The sequence below is a fragment of the Piliocolobus tephrosceles genome, chromosome 16 (assembly GCF_002776525.5).
Source record: "Piliocolobus tephrosceles isolate RC106 chromosome 16, ASM277652v3, whole genome shotgun sequence".
NCBI lineage: Eukaryota > Metazoa > Chordata > Mammalia > Primates > Cercopithecidae > Piliocolobus > Piliocolobus tephrosceles.
This window is the reverse complement of record NC_045449.1, coordinates 59,568,704-59,590,040: the sequence shown is the minus strand read 5'-3', so window position 1 is coordinate 59,590,040 and position 21,337 is coordinate 59,568,704. Positions and strand designations below refer to the sequence as shown.

At 36.4% G+C, this 21,337-nt stretch overlaps 1 protein-coding gene across 7 annotated transcripts in view; it reads left to right on the top strand.

The window, feature by feature from the left end:
- CEP112 (centrosomal protein 112) overlaps positions 1-21,337 on the top strand; it is a 558,138-nt gene that overhangs the window by 273,417 nt on the left and 263,384 nt on the right. For all 7 annotated transcript variants that reach the window (XM_023212015.3, XM_023212013.3, XM_023212018.2 and 4 more), the window contains one exon: positions 13,200-13,382. In XM_023212015.3, the coding sequence (XP_023067783.2) occupies positions 13,200-13,382 (183 nt within the window). The remainder of the gene's footprint in view (positions 1-13,199; positions 13,383-21,337) is intronic.

The window sequence follows — 21,337 nt, the reverse complement described above, 5'->3', positions numbered from 1 at the left end:
ACCTAGTTAGAGGATGATTGCAGTGGGCTGGTACCTAGTTAGAGGATGATTGCAGTGGGCTGGTTAGAGGTTACCCGGGCTGGAACTAGGGTGGGAATGGTGGGGGAGATGGCAAGTCGTCAGATTTGGGATCTGTTTTGCAGGCAGGACTTGTCAATGGATGTGAAATAGAACGTAAGGTAAAGAGGGGGCTAAAATGTGACCTAAAAGTTTTCCAGCTGAGCAGCCCGGTGGATGGTGGTGACAGACACTGAGCCATGAGTAGAGAGGAAAGAAAGGAACTTCTAGGACTGAGTCTAGGGGCTGCCAACACTTACATACGAGGAAGAGGTGGAGGAAGCAGCAAAAGAGACTGAGAAGGAGCAACCAGTGAGGTAAAAGGAAAGTCTAACAAGGTGGGATTTCCCATAAGCCATGTGCAGTGTTTCAGGAAGGAGGAAGTGAGTAACCACTTGTTTCAGGTGTTGCCAAGAAGGGAAGTTAGATGGGGACTGAGAACTGACCGCTGGATGGCGAGGTCTTCAGCCACCTCAACAGCACTGGTTTCAGCAGAATGTGGGAACCAAAGCCTGAATTATGTGAGTGGACAGACAATGGGTTGTGAGCAGCCATTTTGAGGAATTCTGAAAGAAAAGGGAGCAGAGAAATGGGTGGTATCTAGAGGGACCTATGGGGTCAAGGGAAAGTTTTTTAAAAATGAGATACACTAAAGACATGTTTGCTTGTTGATGAGACTGATCCACTGGAGAAGGAAATATTGATGATGCAGAGAGTGGTGGGATAATTTCAAGAGCAACATGCTTAATTTGGCAAGAAAGGATGGAATCCAGTGTACAGATGAAGGAACTCGCCTTAGGTAGCTGCAAGGCCAGCCATGCGTCCAATCCATAGGTAAGGCAGGGTTTTTGCCTGTGGACCAGCCAATTTGGTGATGGGGAAGATGAAGCAGCTGTCTCAGCCTACTTGTAGTTCTGTTTTTCGAATGCTACCTTGTTCCATTCAAAATGATGAATAATTTACAAAGCATTGTGGTAGGCAAGATAAGGAAGGTAAAAAGAAAGTAAAGACATAGTGCTATATATCGGAGGAGTTTATAACCCGGTTGACCTATTCGTCCTTCTAAATTATGAACTCTAACTGGCAAACTTACATGATTTTTATATTTCATGTTCATTCAAAAGCAGTGACATACTAGATTAATACATGGACATTTCATTGAGAACTGAATGTGTTTTAGAGAAACACATAAAGCAAAATGAATTAAAATATACAGTTAAGACTTTTTTTCCTAAAAATTTTGAACTCCATCTATATGGAGTTCATTCATTTAGTTAATTAGTTAATTAATGTTAATTAAATTTAGTTAATTCTCTCAATTTGTGTGGCTTAAGTTGTCCATTATTAAACCATGAAAACAAAAACTCCTTTTGAAGCATTGGACTCTCTGGGTTCTTCCTGAGTTTCAGCTGAGATCTGGCCGATAAAAACACAGAAAGTAATAGCTCATTTTTCAAAAAGTTTTAAAAGCTCAGGGTGATTGTCACTCATCACCTACAGGTGCCAGAGAAGTGTTTTGAAGTGTTAAATGGGAAGATAACTGCAGGAGATAGCGCCTGCTTCCAGCCTTGCTTCATCTATCAGCTTGCTAATCACAGCTGTGCTTCCAGCCTTCTGCTTTCCCTGTATCATGAGCTTCGGGAGCTTCAGCAGGCAGTAGTCCTGGCTGTTGATGGTTGGCTGGAGAGGAAAAGGAATGAATAAGCAGTGTATGCTGGCAGGCCCTGGTGCCATCTCTAACAGCGGTTATCACAGCAACATTAAACTTTTAAATAAGGAGAACTTCCATACCTAAACGGAACTGTTGATTGACAGATTTCATGGATGGCCCTTTTTGTTGTAGCAAATATCTAATCTGGGAGCCACATGGCCATCCCCAAATGACACATTCTATTTCTGTTCTTGACACACTGCCTGCTTTTTTACAATTTTTTTGTGCCTATTTCTATTAAAGTGTTCAGAAAGTCAGACCAGATTGTAGTATTTTCTGTGCTAAAATGTATTTTTACTCTGACTCCAGAGACTCAGAGAAGATTGCATATGTCCTTAGTTTTGTCTTTAAGGGAGTCTTTCTCGTATAGTGAAGTATCCAATAGCACGTTTTGTATCATATAACTGTGACTAAAAAGAAAGATTCCAACATCTTTTAGTGAGGATATGAAATCAGTCTAGTGAAACTACTGCCTTTATGGTAGACTCTGCCCCATTAGCACAAAATGTCTGCAGCTCTAACAAATTTAGTAACTTATTTTGACATTTCAAGTGTGCAATTTTGCAGACGCAAATTGTTCAGACATAACCTGATGATGTTAAATATATATCTCATTACATGAAAAATACCAGGGCCTGATGTACCTGTTGCCTATTTCTTAGTATGATGTAACTGTTGCCTATTTCTTAGTATGCATCTTAACATCATGAGTTTAATGACCTATATATTAGGTTGGTGCAAAAGTAATTGCGGGTTTTGCCATAAAAGTAATGGCAAACACAACAATTACTTCCACAGTTACTTTTGCACCAACCTATTAAAACTAGTACTAAATTTTACAACCAAGAAGCAAAGGTTTTCTGCAGAGAGCCCTTGAGTAGAACATGAGAGGAAAGTGTTACCTGGCAAGCCCTGTAGAAAAGTCTCTGTCTATTAATGCCAACGCTTTAAAGCAATGTGTCCCTTGAACAGTTAATCTGATGATCAATATAATTTTGGATAGAGTTTACAATGTTTGAACTGTCCTTCATCTTTATTTTTTTTAAATGAGGCATGTTGATAATTGTTTGTGATTTTTACTAGGCAGTAGTCTTTTCTGCTACTTACTTCCCTGCCACTTCAGTCACGACAGAACTGCCTTGGCTTACTATGGGGGAAGGGTCAAAGTTTCAGAAAAGTGAGAATATGAGAGCAGTTTTGTTGTTTTAGGCTACAGAAGCCAGTGCATGACAGGGCCTAGAGGATATGGCCTTTACTAGGGTGCTAAGGTGCACTGGTGGGAGGGGCACTGATAGCACTGAGCCAGCTCCACGGTGGTTTCCTGTGTATTCCGGGGCTGACGGTAGGAGATGCGCTATGGAACTGAGCTGCTGACTTCCAACAGGAAAGTTGGGAGGAAAGTTGGGTTCCAAAATGGCAGGCACTATGTGGGGCACTCGGATATCAGATGAAAGGTAGACGTGATTACTGTACTGGACAGTAAGGCTAGATAGGCCCTTCAGGTGTCTTGCCCTGCAGGGATCTGTGGTGATAATGAGCTGTGTTCTGAGAGATAAGATAGAGAGCCGGTGAGAATACTACTTGGCTTGTACAACATCAAGAAAAACGTCCAGAACTGGTGAGTGAAATTGAAACAGTTTTCCACTTAGGGTGGAAAAATCATAGTCATCTACCAAGTTTCCCAGATCTGAGTCGGTTCACAGACCCAGAACACATTTGTCATAAGAGAGACCACATCCCTTGTTTAAGAGTCTTGCACTGCCACCAGGAGTAAATATTGCCCCCAAAGGGAGCTGCTGGCATTTGACGTGGTCCTGCACACAAAAAAGAAAGCAAAAATTTTACCCAAATCTTACCTTCCAGAAGCAACTGCTATTAATCTTAGATGAGCATTATTCTAGAAATTTCTATGAGAGATTGATAAATAGAAGAAAAGTAGATATATAGACAGAAACAATTTTCTAGAAACAGGACCGTGCTACTTTTGCCACTTTTAATTAAAATATTAAATTACATGTGAAATTATTTGAAGAAACAAGGGAAATGGAAAGATTTCTCTCATTTTTTTAAAATTTATTTTTTATAGAGATAGGGTCTTGGTACATTGCCTAGACTGGTCTCAAACTCCTGGGCTCAAGTGATCATCTCACCTTGGCCTCCCAAAGTGAGATAACAGGAGTGAGCCACTGTGCCCAGTGGAAATGGAAAGATTTCTAAAATTTAGAAAAACATTTTTTTAACTACGTAAGAGATTATTTCTTAGAATGTTAGAAATTAAAAATACATTCAAGTTAGAGTGATTTTTAAATTTTGTGGTTCAGTTTTGAAGGCATTAGTTACTCCTTATTAGAGAAAAATTAAACTGCCTGTACTTCCTTCCACCTACTTATATCAGTCTATTTTGTCAACCATAGTATTATTCATACATTGTTGAAGTTTATAACATTTATATTTTGTTTCACAACCATAATTCTCACAGTTACATAAACTTAGCTTTTTATTTAAATCAATTATGTGCTCACCACCAGGATTTTTACACAGCTTCATACCTGAGTTCTTATTTTGGTCTCTTATTGACTTACTGAGATTTCATCAAGTAGCTTTTCCAAGAAGGGCTTAGAGTTGTATTCACTGCGTTTTTGCATGCTTGAGAATCACTATGTGTTCTCTTATTTGTGAAGGATATCTTAGCTGGGCATAAAATTTTTTGATCATTCTTTTTTCCTCTGACACTTTGTACACATCATCCATTGCCTTTTGGTGCAAACATTGGTCTTAAAACAGCTTCTCTGGTCATCTCTTGCTTGAAATTTATCCCCAAGTTGTTTTTTTTGTTTTGTTTTGTTTTGTTTTTTTAAGAGTGGTTTGGGGACTATGGCCTTGAGTTTTTTTCATGTTTCTTTTCCTCAATTGGAATCTGTTTTTCTTGGTCTACAGTGTGTCTTTTTGATATACAAACTCATCTCTTCATTCATTTTAGGGAAATTTTCGGATACCATAGTCTGTATTTACATGGATTTTCTTTTCACGTTTTCTTTCTACTTTAGCTTCTCTTTGTCTTTTTCCTGGACCTTTATTATGATTACCTCAAGCCTTTATCTATGTCAATGATTTGATTTTTCACCATGTTTATTCCGCTCATTGTTTCTGATTTAAAATCAATTTTGTGATGGAGTTATTTGGGTCCTTAGTTAATTCTGTTGTTTTATCTTGTTATCCTTGCATTATTCTTTCATTACACTCATGTTCTTATTAAGTTCTCTTATAATTGTTTCTGGTTTTTAATGATGGGCCTCTTCCTTACTTTCTTCTTTTCCTCTTCTTTGTTGCTAAGTTCACCTTTCTCCTAATGTAATTGATGTTTCTCTAGTTTTCATACTTTTCTTCCTCATCTTGCTTGGGCTTAACGTGGGCACCTGTGTCCAAATCTGTTAAACGGACTGATATAATATTCATGAATTCTCTTTGACTACTTTTCAGCCTGTCTGCCCTCCTCTGAATTTCAGTATGAAGGCACAGGTATTTCATTGCATTTACTTTTTTTATGAAATCGTGATAGGGATGGAGAAAAAGAGCTTAGTTGCAGTTCTGAACAACTTCTGTTAGAGAAACTGATACTGGCTCTGTCTTTTAACAATTTATTAATGTCTTACACTGGGGTTTTTCTATGTATTAGAGAGTGTTTTATTTTTTATGTGAACTCTAAATCTTATGTTCTATCAGAGAGAATCAGCCCCAGTGTCCTACTTTCCTAACTTTATCTCTCTCCAGTAGCCATTTTTACTCCATTGAAATTGTCCTCCTTATCTTCCACCCAGGCAGAAGAGGGAAAATATCAACTGAATGATACATCTTCAGTTCATTTTTCTCTAAAACTGGGATACTGGAAAATAATCCTCAGTGTAATTTTAACTTACTAGTTCTACTTCTAGGGTATAGGGACAAAAGAGTATGTCTCATGAAACCATATCAGAATCTTCTCTTTCTTTCCTTAACTACCTCCTTTTGAAATTTGTGGCCAAGTTATTATTCTTCTTTCCTTGTTTGTTCACTGCCAGTGAATGTTCTCATGTTCTATATTAAACATTTGTTTTTGTTCTTTTCACAATTTTCAGTTTTCCCTATTATCTTTACCCAGAAGTTTCAGTGCCAAGTATGTTCAGTATGAGGCATCGGTTTCTCTTGGAATACAGTTATTCTCCTGTTGGTAAAGTCATTCCAGCAGCAGCTGAATGACCAACCATCATGGTTTTATAGGGAAGGTTTTTAGATTAAGATTAACATTGTACTAGCTAACCTCTAAGTCCCTCCAAATTCTTAAACTTCCATATTTCTATTCACTTAAGGGAGAGGAATTATTGTTGAGTTGTAGGACAGATATAACCCCAGGGCATCTAACTGTGACTGCCTCTCTTCCTCCTTTTCTAGCCAGAGAATATGGAGAACCACTCTCCCTACTTTCTCTAGTTTTAGCCCATTTTCACACCAGGGCTATGTAGAATATAGAGTTTGTAATTTGATTACTTTCAAGATTATTTTGGTTAGTGTTTTATACCATCATTTCCCCTTTTCAATGTGTTGTAGTGCATCCTTCTATAATTTATGCTTCTAGCACTGGTGTTCCTCACATTAAGTTATGTTATTGGGATGTATTAGTCTTCTACATATTGTATATCGAGAAGAAATGACTTTTTCCATTTCCTTTTCTGTTTCTTTAAATGATTATTAAAAGTGGTTCAGGCCATATTTGCTAGCACTAATTTCACTGTAAAACAGTTACCAGGACTTAAAATATATATCCCAAGATCCCTTGGGACTTGGATGGCCAGTGGCTCCATCTTGGTCTTTCTTGGGACCTAGAATGTGCTCTTGCCCTTAGGCGCTTACATGAAAGTTCAATTGGAATGAAGACATCATCATCAAGCTGTAGAAGGATTTCGTCTGTTCTGAAATGGAGGCTGATGCTTTTAGGGACTTCAGAACTGGAAAACTTTACTCTTGAATTTCAAGTTCAGCATGTGTTATGGAGTAGCATAGTGGATGGAGCAGGACCCTTCTTCTTTTTCTTTTTTTTTTGAGACAGAGTTTTACTCTTGTTGCCCAGGCTGGAGTGCAATGGTGCAATCTTGACTCACTGCAACCTCTACCTCCTGGGTTCAAGCGGTTCTCCTACTTCAGCCTCCAGAATAGCTGGGATTGCAGGCATGTGCCACCATGCCCTGCTAATTTTGTATTTGTAGTAAAGACAGGGTTTCTCCATGTTGTCCAGGCTGGTCTCAGACTTCTGACCTCAGATGATCTGCCCACCTCAGCCTCCCAAAGTGCTGGGATTACAGGTGTAAACCACTGCATCTGGCCCCTTTTTCATCTTCTGTTTTGACCCATGACAATTTCCTACAAGTCAACCCAGTATTTTCTAGGTGATGAACCCCAACCACAAGCTGTCAACCCTAGCATCTCAGAGGACTATCAGTTACCACCAGGTGCTTGCAAGTGAGGGCTGACACTACCATTGTCCCTGGAAGACATGCCAGTCTGCTTTAATATGTTTACGGTGGGCACATACCCAGTGTTGTTATCTGTCTCATAGCTCAGTGCTTTTGGATTGTGGAACTTGAAGCCTTCCCTCTTTTATTATAGGGAACTCCTTAACCAGCCTTAATTAAGCAGGGTCCTTGATCATGATGCCTCCAGTTCTCCCTTGTAGCATGTATTATGGGTCTGGACACCCCACACCCCTTAATTTAGAAGGCTTATTAACCATTTAATACTCATTTTGTGGGTTCTGTCTGCTCTTATGTCCTCTAAAATGTCCAGAATTTACCACTTCCTGGTCATCATTAACTCCGTTAGACATTACTGTTGGTCAACCGAAGTATCTACTAGTCCATCACGAAGAAGATGTGCTATTTTGTGTTTACCATTGAGATGTGTCCACAAGTAAAGGACAAATGGAAAGTCCAAATGACTCTTTTAACATTTATTTACACGGGTGGGGTTAGGCGCCAGTAAAACTTTTTATTTACAGATCTACCTTGAAGATGTCCTTTGCAGTTACGAATACCATCGTCAAGATATTCCCCCAACATTAGGGTTTCTCCTCTGGACTCTACCATTTATCTGGAGAAGACACCCCTGCCAGAAGATACTGACAGTGCGGAAGCCTAGGAAAAGACCAGAAAGGGCTCATGACATCCAGAAGTTAGCCACATAGTGTTGGACTTAGCAGAGAAGCCTGAGCTATTGCACTTTAAATTGAAAATTATTCTCCACTCAAGCAGGAGAGGTAAAAGTGAATGATATTTAAAAGGCTTTGGCAACCTTGAGATTTGTTCATTAAGTAGAATCACTGAGCAATAGGCCCTGGCAAAATATCAAACTAATAATCATTTATGACTATTTATGTTTAGGCTTGAAATGTGATGATCACTATTTCATTTTTTTCCTGATTTTTAAAAACGAGTAAAGTGAAATTTGAACATGGGCATGATCATTCATGGGTCTATAAGAAACTTCAAATGTCTCTGTTTAGAAAGTTACTGTGAAAGTGCATTACTAATAGAGACCAGAACAAGGAGGTATCATTACTAATGGTCTCACAGCTAGTTCTAGTCATGTGTTTTCTGTTGGGAGAAAATTCTGCAATTCTTTTGCCCCAGTTATAGCTCATTTGGTTACTTTTCTCATTCTAGAATATTGTAAAATATTTTGCTTTTAATCAGTTTTAAGTCACATTCCTTCTTCCAATATTTCTGAGGCTTTCAAGAAGATCTCAGTAGAACTTTCTACCTCCCATTTCCCTTCAGTGTGTTACATACTTAAATGATTTTGATTCAAGTGTATAATTTTATTATAATGATCCTTGGTAGTGTAACACTGAGTAGAAATAACGTGTCCAAGAACTAAAAATATTCCAGCTCCGTAATTCATTCACTCAGCTTCCTGAGCAAAATGTCATAACAGCAATACAATTTGAAATATCTCTTTTGTTAGGATTAACATAGTTGTGTGAGACACAGAACAAAGCATATACATTCATTTTAAATAAAGAAAACTTTCTTACTCAGTGTAGTATCTATTAGGAGAAAATGTTTATACTATTTTTTCTGAATATTGCCAATAGTAGAATAATATGGGGAAAACCCCTAAATTTTAAATAAATATAAATCACTATAACACTTCACTGTTCTGAGATGCAAAATACATTTTGCCTTATTATTCATACATTATTTTATTGTTGTTAAGTGTATATGTTCAAGAGTTTGCATACTTTTCTTCTTCTAAATAATAATATATTTATGGTTAGAAATATATTGTTGATTTTCCAACTCTTTTATTTAAATTATACTTTAAGTTCTGGGATACGTGTGCAGAATGTGCAGGTTTGTTACATAGGTATACACGTGCCATGGTGGTTTGTTGCACCCATCAACCCGTCACCTACATTAGGTATTTCTCCTAATGCAATCCCTTCCCTAGCCCCCGACCCCCTGACAGGCCCCAGTGTGTGATGTTCCCCTCCCTGTGTCCGTGTGTTCTCATTGTTCAGCTCCCACTTATGAGTGAGGACATGGGGTGTTTGGTTTTCTGTTCCTGTGTTAATTTGCTGAGAATGATGGTTTCCAGCTTCATCCATGTTTGTGCAAAGGACATGAACTCATCATTTCTTATGGCTGCATACTGTGGTGTATATGTGTCACATTTTCTTTATCTAGTCTATCATTGGTGGGCATTTGAGTTAGTTCGAAGTCTTTGCTATTGTGAATAGTGCTGCAATAAACATACATGTGCATGTGTCTTTTTTTTTTTTTTTGAGATAGAGTCTCGCTCTGTCATCCAGGCTGGAGTGCAGTGGCACAATCGCAGCTCACTGCAAGCTCCCCCTCCCGGGTTCACGCCATTCTCCCACCTCAGCCTCCTGAGTAGCTGGGACTACAGGCACCCACCACTACGCCTGGCTAATTTTGTTTTTGTTTTTGTATTTTTTGTAGAGATGGGATTTCACCATGTTAGCCAGATGGTCTCGATCTCCTGATCTCATGATCCGCCCACCTCAGACTCCCAAAGTGCTGGGATTACAGGCATGAGCCACCGCACCCAGCCATGCATGTGTCTTTATAGTAGAATGATTTAAAATCCTTTGGGTATATGCCCAGTAATGGGATTGTGGGTCAAATGATATTTCTGGTTCTAGATCCTTGAGGAATTGCCACACTGTCTTCCACAATGGTTGAACTAATTTACATTCCCACCAACAGTGTAAAAGCGTTCCTGTTTCTCCACATCCTCTCCAGCATCTATTGTTTCCTAACTTTTTGTGATCGCCATTCTAACTGGTGTGAGATGGTATCTCATTGTGGTTTTGATTGCTTTTCTCTAATGACTAGTGATCATGAGCTTTTTTTTGTATGTTTGTTGTCTGCATACATGTATTCTTTTGAGAAGTGTCTGTTCATATCCTTCATCCACTATTTAATGGGGTTATTTTTTTCTCGTAAATTTGTCTAAGTTCTTTGTAGATTCTGGATATTAACTCTTTGTCAGATGGATAGATTGCAAAACTTTTCTCCCATTCTGTATGTTGCCTGTTCACTCTGATGATAGTTTCTTTTGCTGCATGGAAGCTCTTTAGTTTAATTAGATCCCATTTGTCAATTTTGACTTTTGTTGCCATTGCTTTTGACGTTTTAGTCATGAAGTCTTTGCCCATGCCTCTGTCCTGAATGGTATAGCCTAAGTTTTCTTCTAGGATTTTTATGGTTTTAGGTCTTATGTTTAAGTTTTTAATCCATCTTGAGTTAATTTTTGTATAAGGTATAAGGAAGGGGTCCAGTTTCATTTTTCTGCATATGGCTAGCCAGTTTTCCCAGCATCGTTTATTAAATAGGGAATCCTTTCCCCATTGCTTGTTTTTGTCAGGTTTGTCAAAGATTAGTTGGTTGTAGATGTGTGGCGTTATTTCTGAGGCCTCTGTTCTGTTCCGTTGATCTATATATGTGTTTTGGTACCAGTACCTTGCTGTTCTGGTTACTGTAGCCTTGTAGTATAGTTTGAAGTCAGGTAGCATGATGCCTCCAGCTTTGTTTTTTTTGTTTTTTTTTTTTGCTTAGGATTGTCTTGGCTATACAGACTCTTTTTTGGTTCCATATAAAATTTAAATTAGTTTTTTGTAATTCTGTGAAGAAAGACAATGGTAGCTTGATGGGGATAGCATTGAATCTATAAATTACTTTGGGCAGTATGGCCATTTTCTCGATATTGATTCTTCCTATCCATGAGCATGGAATATTTTTCCATTTGTTTGTGTCTTCTCTGATTTCCTTGAGCACTGGTTTGTAGTTCTCCTTGAGGAGGTATTTCACATCCCTTGTAAGTTGTATTCCTAGGTATTTTATTCTTTGTAGCAATTGTGAATGGGAATTCACTCATGATTTGGCTCTCTGTTTGTCTATTATTGGTGTATAGGAATGCTTGTGATTTTTGCATATTGATTTTGTATGCTGAGACTTTGCTGAAGTTGTTTATCAACTTAAGGAGATTTTGGTCTGAGACGATGAGGTTTTCCAAATATACAGTCATGTCATCTGCAAACAGAGACAATTTGACTTTTTCTCTTTCTATTTGAATCCCTTTATTTCTTTCTCTTGCCTGATTGCCCTGGCCAGAACTTCCAATACTATATTGAATAGGAGTAGTGAGAGTCTTGTTCTGGTTTTCAAAGGGAATGCTTCCAGCTTTTGCCCGTTCAGTATGCTATTGGCTGTGGGTTTGTCATAAATAGCTCTTACTATTTTGAGATACATTCCATCAATACCTAGTTTATTGAGAGTTGGTAGCATGAAGGGATGTTGAATTTTATCAAAGACCTTTTCTGCATCTATTGAGATAATCATGTGTATTTTGTGATTGGTTCTGTTTATATGATGGATTACGTGTATTGATTTGTGTATGTTGAACCAGCCTTGTGTCCTGGGGATGAAGCCGACTTGATCATGGTGGATAAGCTTTTTGATGTGCTGCTCTATTTGGTTTGCCAGTATTTTATTGAGGATTTTTGCATCGATGTTCATCAGGGATAATGGCCTGAAATTTTCTTTTTTTGTTATGTTTCTGCCAGGTTTTGGTATCAGGATGATGCTGGCCTCATAAAATTAATTACGGAGGAGTCCCACTTTTTCTGTTGTTTGGAATAGTTTCAGAAGAAATGGTACCAGCTCCTCTTTAATCACATTAAGAAAACATTTTGAAACCCATGTTTTAAAGCAAATTTCATTTGTGTTTTGATTCTTGATTTGTCATAAGGAGATAAGAATTTCAAATTTAAAAAAGAAAACTTCTGAAATTTAGTGCAGTGTGCATGCCTGGAGAAATGAATGCTATAGCTTTAAGATAAGGTAGTCTGGTGATTCATTGCACGAAACAAGATCGATTTGGAGCAGGCTCCTACTGTTAGCTTTTTTGAAGATGGATTCTCACGCCGAAAATAACACAACATATTCTAGATAACAGCAGTTTTTCCCCCTGAAATCCACCAAAACTGAAGAAAAATCCAAGTGACTGTTCTTAGCAGCTGTGTGGCCTGGAGTTCACTGGGGAAGCTGGCTTCCTGCCGTCCCCTATTCATCACCTGCTTCAAAGACAGCCTGGCTGGCTATAGTTTGCAGGCCAGGTAGGGTGCCATTGTGCACAGTCTGGGAGGATTAGTATCAAAGCTGCGGCAACCAGGCCCTTGGTCTCGGGCTGCCATTCAGTCTAGCAGGGAGAGGCTAAGACTGGCCAAGGTCACAGTCTCCAGTGTGGAGTGGACTGGGAAAGGATCCTGAGAATAGAATGCTCTTTATGAAATCATGGCGCAAGCTTGCAGCACAGCAGGTGCCCTTCTGGAACACAGAACATCTGTTTATGTTGGTATACCGTAGCTGACAACGAGATAATGGAGCTTTGAAATTTATCATTTTATTTTTTAAAAGACAACTGTATATACAAGAATTCAGATGCGTATTTAGCTCCGATCTTTTATTTGTAAATCATGAAGAAAACTGATCGATTTAATTGCTGCTTTTTACATGTGTATATTTAAGCAAAAAGCAAAGCGTACTGACTATTAACCATTTATAACCATTGCTGATCAGTGATACCCGAATTCTTGGGGAGGAAGTGACTAGCATTCGAGATAATTTTTTTCAATGTTCAGACATTTGTGTCAACAGATTGCAGAAGGATTTACTGAATATGCCCAACTATTTTGAATATTAGGAGGTTTGTATAACCACCACCCCAACAAATGAGAGTATTTCAAGGGTGAGGTAATAATGATGCAAAAATAAAAATTTTCAACTTGGACAAATTAGAGAAAAATTAAGCTGTACATGAGTTGTCATGACGACAAGGATGTTCTGTTGATGAACTGTCCTCCTCATTGTCCAATCAGATAGTAGAGCTGAAGCTGGAGCATGAACAGGAGAAGACGCACCTATTACAGCAGCATAACGCAGAGAAGGATAGCCTAGTCCGAGACCATGAACGGGAAATTGAAAACCTGGAAAAACAGCTTCGCGCTGCCAATATGGAGCACGAAGATCAAATTCAGGAGTTCAAGAAACGAGATGCACAGGTAATTATCAATAATATTTGATAAAACGGGTATCTGTTTTTAAAAAGTCATCAGCGTTTAATGTTTTCTTCTTATTCTTGTTGATGCACGCTGTTTGATCATTTGCAAAACTGACATATAAATGTGATTTTTTTTGTTTTTCTCCCCCCCATCTCCCCGTTTTGGGATGAATAAAGCCTTAACTACAGAAACCACAGGTAGCCAGATTAAAAATCCCATGGCGTGCTATAACTTGGCCCCCTTTTTTATAATCTTGTCTCAGTTCCTTTCATGATGGATTTTTTTAAGGTATCTGCCCCTTACCCCTCCCTTCAGCCTTAGCAAATCCCTATGAAATACATCAGCCTCACTCCTTGCTTTTTGTTTTAATCTCTGTAGGTAATCAAGCAGCTGTTTTAATATTTGCTTTTCCTTCCTAGTGTTGCTGTTTTCGTTAGACTATATTTGATTAGATCACTCAGATGGTAATTGATAAAAATGACTCCAGAGAAGGGCTATTTCCCATCAGGTCTGTTGCTTTTTCCTGCACACACACATGCCTCCTAGCCCACATCTCTGTAGTCCCTGTTGGAAGCCATTTGGCAGAATAACCCCCAGCTGTGGTAGCATTTGACTCCTCAAACTTGTGGATGAAATGTGCACTGTCAGCATGGAAAATTATCTTTATACATTTCAGATGAAAAAAGAAATCTTATTGGATGTGTATCTTTGTGATACAATACATTCTTTAGAATATATATAATCAAGGGCCTTTAGTGTATCCTCTTGAGATTGCTGTGAAATTGTATTAAAGAAAAATTTAAGAGCAATTGATAACAATAAAAAGATAATGTTCTTTTCTAATAAAAACATATTGTATACTAGGTCTAAATACCCCTTTTCCCATTGAAATCTAACCATGCTAACCACACCACACAAGCTTCTTCCTCTAGTTATCCTTCCTCCCCAAATAATATAATTTTCAAACAAAACAAACCTTCTGTTATATTATGTCTTTCAACAATTTTATAATTATCTAAACATAAACACACTACTAATTAAGTAAGATGTTAAGTTTTTTGAGTGGACAGCGGGAGGTGGTAAGGCAAAGAATTGGAGTTATTGGTTATTTTTCACTTGACCTTGAATTGTCTTCTATCTTCAGAGAATAACTGATGCAATATGAATATACTCAGCATAGGTTTTGTTGTCAATGATATACATTTACAGTACAATTATTTTCAACTTGTTTTACGGTGGTTTGCTACCCAAAAAGGTAGTCATTGTAGTGCCTATGGTACCAGAATAGTCAGGTGGTTCCTGTTAAGTCATCGTGTATTATATTTTGCCACCAACCTCATTAGAGCCTTTATGAAATATATGCTGGTGTTTTGACTCAATTTATTAGGAATATTTTCTAGTTCGTATTCTCTTTCAAATATGATGTTAAACCTTACCATTGTTTTCCCATGGCAAGAGATATGGGTTCTGAGTCAGTGTAGGATTTGTTTGCGTGGTATAATTGTATAATGGATAAAATAAAATACACTAATTTACATAACTTCCTATTATTTGGGGGCTGTTATGGGAAGCCGATACAAGTGGAGGCCAAATATAGAGGGAACCTTTGTGATTTTGCATGAGTCGTATCTGCCATATAGGGTGCGGTTCATCCAATCATAACAAAGGGGAAATTTTAGTACTATTACGTATAATAAAGCCACAGGGATAGTACAATGAGGCTATTAATTGAATTTCTTCCTATTGAAACATTAAGTATGAGGACTATATGACCTCCTCAAATGCTGTAGTTTAAGATTATATTTCTCCTATTTCGTGTCTTTCTTGGAACGTTTTACTAATTGGAATTGCTGTCAAGGGAATGCCAGTAAGCAATGGAAACAGGCTAAATGCATTCTTGCTCAAAAGGAAAATAATTTTGTGTATGTTGTACTTAGTCGTTCTTAGAGAATGCAATTTCTAAAACTTTTAGCAATGAGCTGTATTTTAAAAAATCTTATCATGTGTACCAAAATACTCATAATTTGTATTTATCTTTGATTATTTATTGAGGATATTAATTCAAAGTTTCCTTCAGGTAAGTCTTAAATTTTCAAAATCTATCTCTTCATAGTTGTGGTCTAAATAATGTAATGTATAATACCTTTTAAGTTCTAAATTCATTCACAAATTTCAAGAAAACAAAGTAGGCATGTAATTTTCAAAATAGAAGATCTTTTTCAAATCACTGTGTTATAGTTTGATGCAGAACAAACATATTAAATATTAGATTGTATAATTTTTAAAATTTTAATTCCAGAGAGATTTGATTTTCAGTTAATGTGTGGCTATTCTAGCTTAGCAATGGAGGCCATTTTGTAAAAAGGACTATTTGAAATACTTAACCAAAAGAGGACCAGTGAAGTATCTATTTTGAAATCTATGGCTTTGTTTGCTGCTTCCCTTCTACCAGATTCTTAACTGAGTACAGTTTCCTTAAAATCTATTTTTGACTTCTTCCAAATATGTAGTGTATTGTATGCTGATTAGAAATTCATTATTATAAAGTATAGTTACCAACCTTAAGGTGAATCATTCCAACTAGGGACTCCCTTTTGGTGAATATGTTTTATAATTATTATGGGTTAATTGTTATTCTAATAATTTCTATTAAAGAGCAATGGTAAGATATAGAAATGCACCAAGGACAATGAACTAGTCTCCTCATTTTATTTGGTTCAGTTATCTAATTATTTTATGTGTATATTATATTTTTGTTATAGTACTTTGATTTTCAATGACAGGATATATTATATTATGATACTTAAATTTGCTAATGTGCACACTAAATTTTACCACCATCATACAAGATGTTCAATCTGGTATCTATCTAAGGTCATATATTTAAGAAAAAGCATTCAGACCAGTAGAAATCAAGACTTATAGAAATTCATAACCTCACTGTCAAACATTTCTCATTTACCAGGTCTGTCTTATTGAAATTAGTTTGGAGAATGATCTCATTGATTCAATCATATTTTAATATGAAGAAAATTTATAAAGATAATAGCTTCTTCTAACATGAAAGTTCTACATGTAATTCTAATTTTGCTTTTGAACTATAATATAATGAAATACTTTCTATAGTTTATCCTGTTGAATTAGAGGAAAAATAGAGCATAGGTTCCTTGATCCCTTACTTGTCCTTTTAGGGCCCTGAACCATTTAGAGATTGTTTGATGTTTTACGTTTGTTGCCACAGTAAGTGGTGTGTGTGACTCCTGTAGAGGTTGTTGCATAGAACCTTTGTGATCCTCCCCAGAGGTGGCGTCGCCATCTTAGGACCACTGTGTGACCTGTTGCAGTAGGGACATTCAGGCACCTGGGGTAACCAGCAACCATTGTGCATCACCATCAGTATCATGCACATTAAATGCAGCAACCTTGCAGAAGGTCATCAGCCATATCTCAGAAATATATTGAATTTAGCATTTGCATATAGTACAGTGGCTCTTGCAAAACATTGGCATCTAAATGCCTTTCTCAATTCCCTACACTGAGAATCATAAATCTAATACGAACAATTTTTACATAATAAATGGGCAGATTATCTTGATTTTGGCATATGATTCACATTAAGAGCTGAACCTATCACTGATTCCAAAATGCAGAATTTGTAGTAATTATCTTCTACTTAGAAAAAAATTTTCCTAGAAAGAGATTGACAAGACAATTTTAATTTTAAAAATCGTATCTCAATTGCATTACCTGATTTTCCATGCATTTGCAAATTTGGGCCTAAGATAAAAATCTCAATTTATAAACTGAGTGTGTGCCTGCATTCAGGGGCTTGAACACTGGCTATCATTCTTTAAAGATTACTCGAAGGTGAATGTAACAATATGTACAGTCTGAACATTCTCGTTATACATGGCTTTTGGTCTTTGGTAGCATTTTTCTAGTGAAAACATTTTAATTTTTTTTATATGCCAGCTGCTATCAAAAGGATCTAAAGCAGCATTTTATAATAAACATACACTTAAAATAAATGAAAATAAGAATTCAGCAATAAATTATATTAACCACATTAGAAAATCTATACTGAAGAAAAAATATTACAGTTAAGTGGAAATTTTAGCTCTGCGCTTGCCTGGAAGCCACAGCAAAGAGGGTAACATGGTGAATTGTATAATTCTAATTATGTAATGAAAAAAATCATAGCGGTTCTTTCTTTTTCTAGTTCTCAGTTCTGAGAAAAATTTATGCCATTAGACTTAATTTAATGGACATTGACCAATATAACTGATGGTATTTTCCATATGTTAAAATGTTGGAAAGAAAATCTGGTGGGAAACTTTAGATTCTTCAGTACTTTCATAAAATGTGATTACCAGATTTTATTTTAATGTGCCAAAATTTCATTTTAATTTATTGAGAATATTATTATTCTCAAATCAAAAAACAAAGTGCTTTAAGAAATACAATTTTGTAGATACTATGATTCATAAGAAAGTATATTTTAAGTCACGGCCTAGCAAATTCTAGTGTAGTTGTTTTACCACTGTGGCAGGGATGCTTACAAAGTGTCTTTAGGAAGTAGAAATTACAAACATAGCTGAGATTAGAAATTATTTAGGAGTTAATGCCTAATATTAATTTCCAAGTGTGTTACTATCTCTTTCTTATATCTTATTTTCTTGTTCTCTGAATTTATTATGAAAAACTATAAAAAGAGATTATAAAATCAAATGATAATTCACTCCAAGAGTAAAAGATACTTACACCTGTATTAAAATGATTCGTGTCCTACCTGCATAACCAAAATAGTACTTCATCTCTGATATTTTATTCATTAATGACATTTGCGTGGTCCTGAGGTAGTATGTATTTTTGTTTCTTTGGATCAAACTGGAGTGATTGCTTGGAAAAACCAAGCTATGTAAACTCTGTTTTTCCCCCAGCCTAATGAGGCTGTTGCTGTTAATGTAACCCTGTTTTTTGTTCCCCTCTTCTCCCTAGTGACATAGTCACATCAGAGTGGTGGCCTGGTGTTCCAGCTGTGTACACACCAAGCTGTGCTACTCATCCCCTGATGAACTGAGTTATTTGTATTGAGGACAGAGTGTGTTTTAAGTACTGAGTGGGCTTTACTGCAATGTACAAAGTTTAACATCAGGCATTAGAAGGTTGGTGGGAAAAGTTATCATTTCACTTTAATTTTGTAAAAAGAAAATAAGATATTTTTGGTGGACTCCTGGTAAAACCACACATTACAATTCTCTATTTTCTTTAGATGAAGTTTTATCGTATTATCTAAGTGCTGTATTTAAGATAGCCCAGGAACTTTCTGTATATATTCAAAATATTGATAGAGTTTTTCATAACTAGGCCATTTAAAAAAGCCTGTGGGGGACATACTGTTTTACTGACACCAAAAGCGTAGGTCATACAGAATTTTCCAAATAGTGGGGGCAAAAATTCTCAGCATATTTTGGCTTGGATGCACTGATGTGAAGATTGTGTTTCATTAATATGCAATAATGTATCTATTAGTATTACATGTGAATTTAATAATACATTTGCATTATTTATATATTACTATACAAATTAATATGTGAAAGAATAATATTTCTTAAGTATTTAGTTAGCAGAAAATATAGGAAAATGCCATTTTAAGTAAAGCTTACATTTTGTGTAGGTTACCAGCTTTCTTTTTCCATTATAATTCTAAAATTCTGTAATTGTTTTCATCCTGAAGACATAAAACTAGTGTATATATATCTGTGATTAAACTGTTACAAATAATTTAACTTTCTTCTCATCGTGGATAAAATTATATTGTTTAAAAAGCAAAAAATACAAGCTGAGGCAAGAAAAATGATTTTTCTAAGAATGATCCATTTGTAGAAGATACAGTGTATCTTTAGTCCTGTGCATCTTTTTTAAATGTGGCAGTTACCATGGAAACCACATTCTGTGGCATTTGGTCCACTTTTAGATAGGGAGCATTTCTTTTAAAGACAAACCTTCTAAATAATAACAAAGTATTCCATTTGAATTCGTAACTTTGTGTCAACTAATAATGATTGCTTTAAAAATCTGTCTTTTGTTCTCATTATATTTAACCGATTTCTTTAGAAATATTAAAGTTGTTCTTGAAGAAGAGGTAATTAAATATGGAAGAGATTTTAAATAGGGAGTAAAATATCATTACTGCAGTGGTGTGAACTGGAAGGGTTGCAAGAGACCACAAGTCATTGTATACCATATGTTCTCCCAGACATGAAGCTTTTAGTTATATCAGGTGTCTAAGCATCTAGCAGTAGTATAGTCAGATTAGGTAATCTAAAGAGATCACCACCTCCAACTGTATTCCATTTACAGATAAGAAACCTATGATTCAAGGACAATCTCTTGCCTAAGGTCACGGAACTAGCAAACCAGGTCTTCTTAATCTGAATGTAGTGCTCTTTCTATCACAGTTTCCTCCAAGAAAGATTTTAGATTTTTGGAGAGACTTGGACATGGCAAAAAAGGAACAGGGTTATATAGGAATCTTTGGCTGGCATAGGAGAGAGAGACACTGGTACTCTGCTTCCCTGCTGAGCTTCTCATAGCAGTTTGCATTTCTTTCAGCGATTTGCCATATTTGATATTGCGCCAAAGTCATAATAATGCTTGAGTAATGCTGCTTGAATTCCAGTTTGAGTAAGGAGTAGCTCCTCCAACAACACTGAGTTTTTAATGTTTGTATGTGTTTAACAGCAGCGGTAGCAACAGCAGCAGCAACAACAACAACAACAACAACAACAACAACAACAACAACAACAACTATGGTGTGCTTCCCATGTACCAAGCTCTCTGCTGGGTCCTTTGCATTGCATTCTCTTATGCGACCCTTTAATACCTTATGAAGATGACATTTCCTATCTGGAAACTCTGTTTCGATCTTCTTACCTGGGTCAGAAGATGACTATATGTATTTTCATTTTACCAATGAGGAAAGATTCAGAAAGCATAAATAAATTGCCCAAGGTTATGTAACTAAGCGTTAGTGTACTGGACCTCATAGTAAAGTCCTCTACTCCATATGCCTGCTAGTGTATGAGCATATTGCCTCTGAATTTTATTTATTCTGCATAAATCCATTATATTCCTAATTTTGGATTGTCACTACCTTACTAGATTTAAAATACTGATACTCATAACTCAAACTATGTATATCTAAATCAAGTATTAGCCAGTAGTTTCACTGTTTCTCCAAGGCCACAAGCCATGACTATGTCTTTCTTTTGAGGTAAATTAAACTGTAAAGAGATATGCAATTCTTAATATTTTCTTTGGAATATAGTTTCTTCCAACAAGTTTCAGAATTTGTAGAATAGAAGAGTGAGTAAATTTTTGAAATGGGTTCACTTTTGGTTTCACATTACTACTGAAATAAGAAGGAGTACCCAGAGTAAGAATCCACCAAGTTTTTGGGTCGATGAGGCCTACCAGTCTTGATAAAAACAGCATAGGAATTTGCATTTAGTAGTGGTAAGGTATGGTTTTTTCTGAATGGTTTATGATCTGTGGATATTTGTTGTATTCATATACTAATTTGGAATATTACATATGATCCATTCATTTATAGAATGAATTTTTAACTCTCAGAGTTCAATGTTTGTTAGTATTTTTTTCCTAAAGGAACCTGAATGAGGATCCTCTTGCATGACAGAATCCAATAAAAGCCACTTAGAGATGAGGTCAAAGATTTTGAAGTTCAAACCTGGAGATTTTTTCATACTGATACAAGGGTATAATTAGAAAATGTGTTTCTTCTAGACTCCTCAAAAACAATTTATGTTGATGCAGTGTTAGCTTCATCCTAGAGCTATTTTGTTCAGAGTAAAAACTTTTAAGATGAATTCTTTTTTAAAATAAATACTCCAGAGATAAAGCATTATTCTACATGCAGAAAGTCATTTCCATTG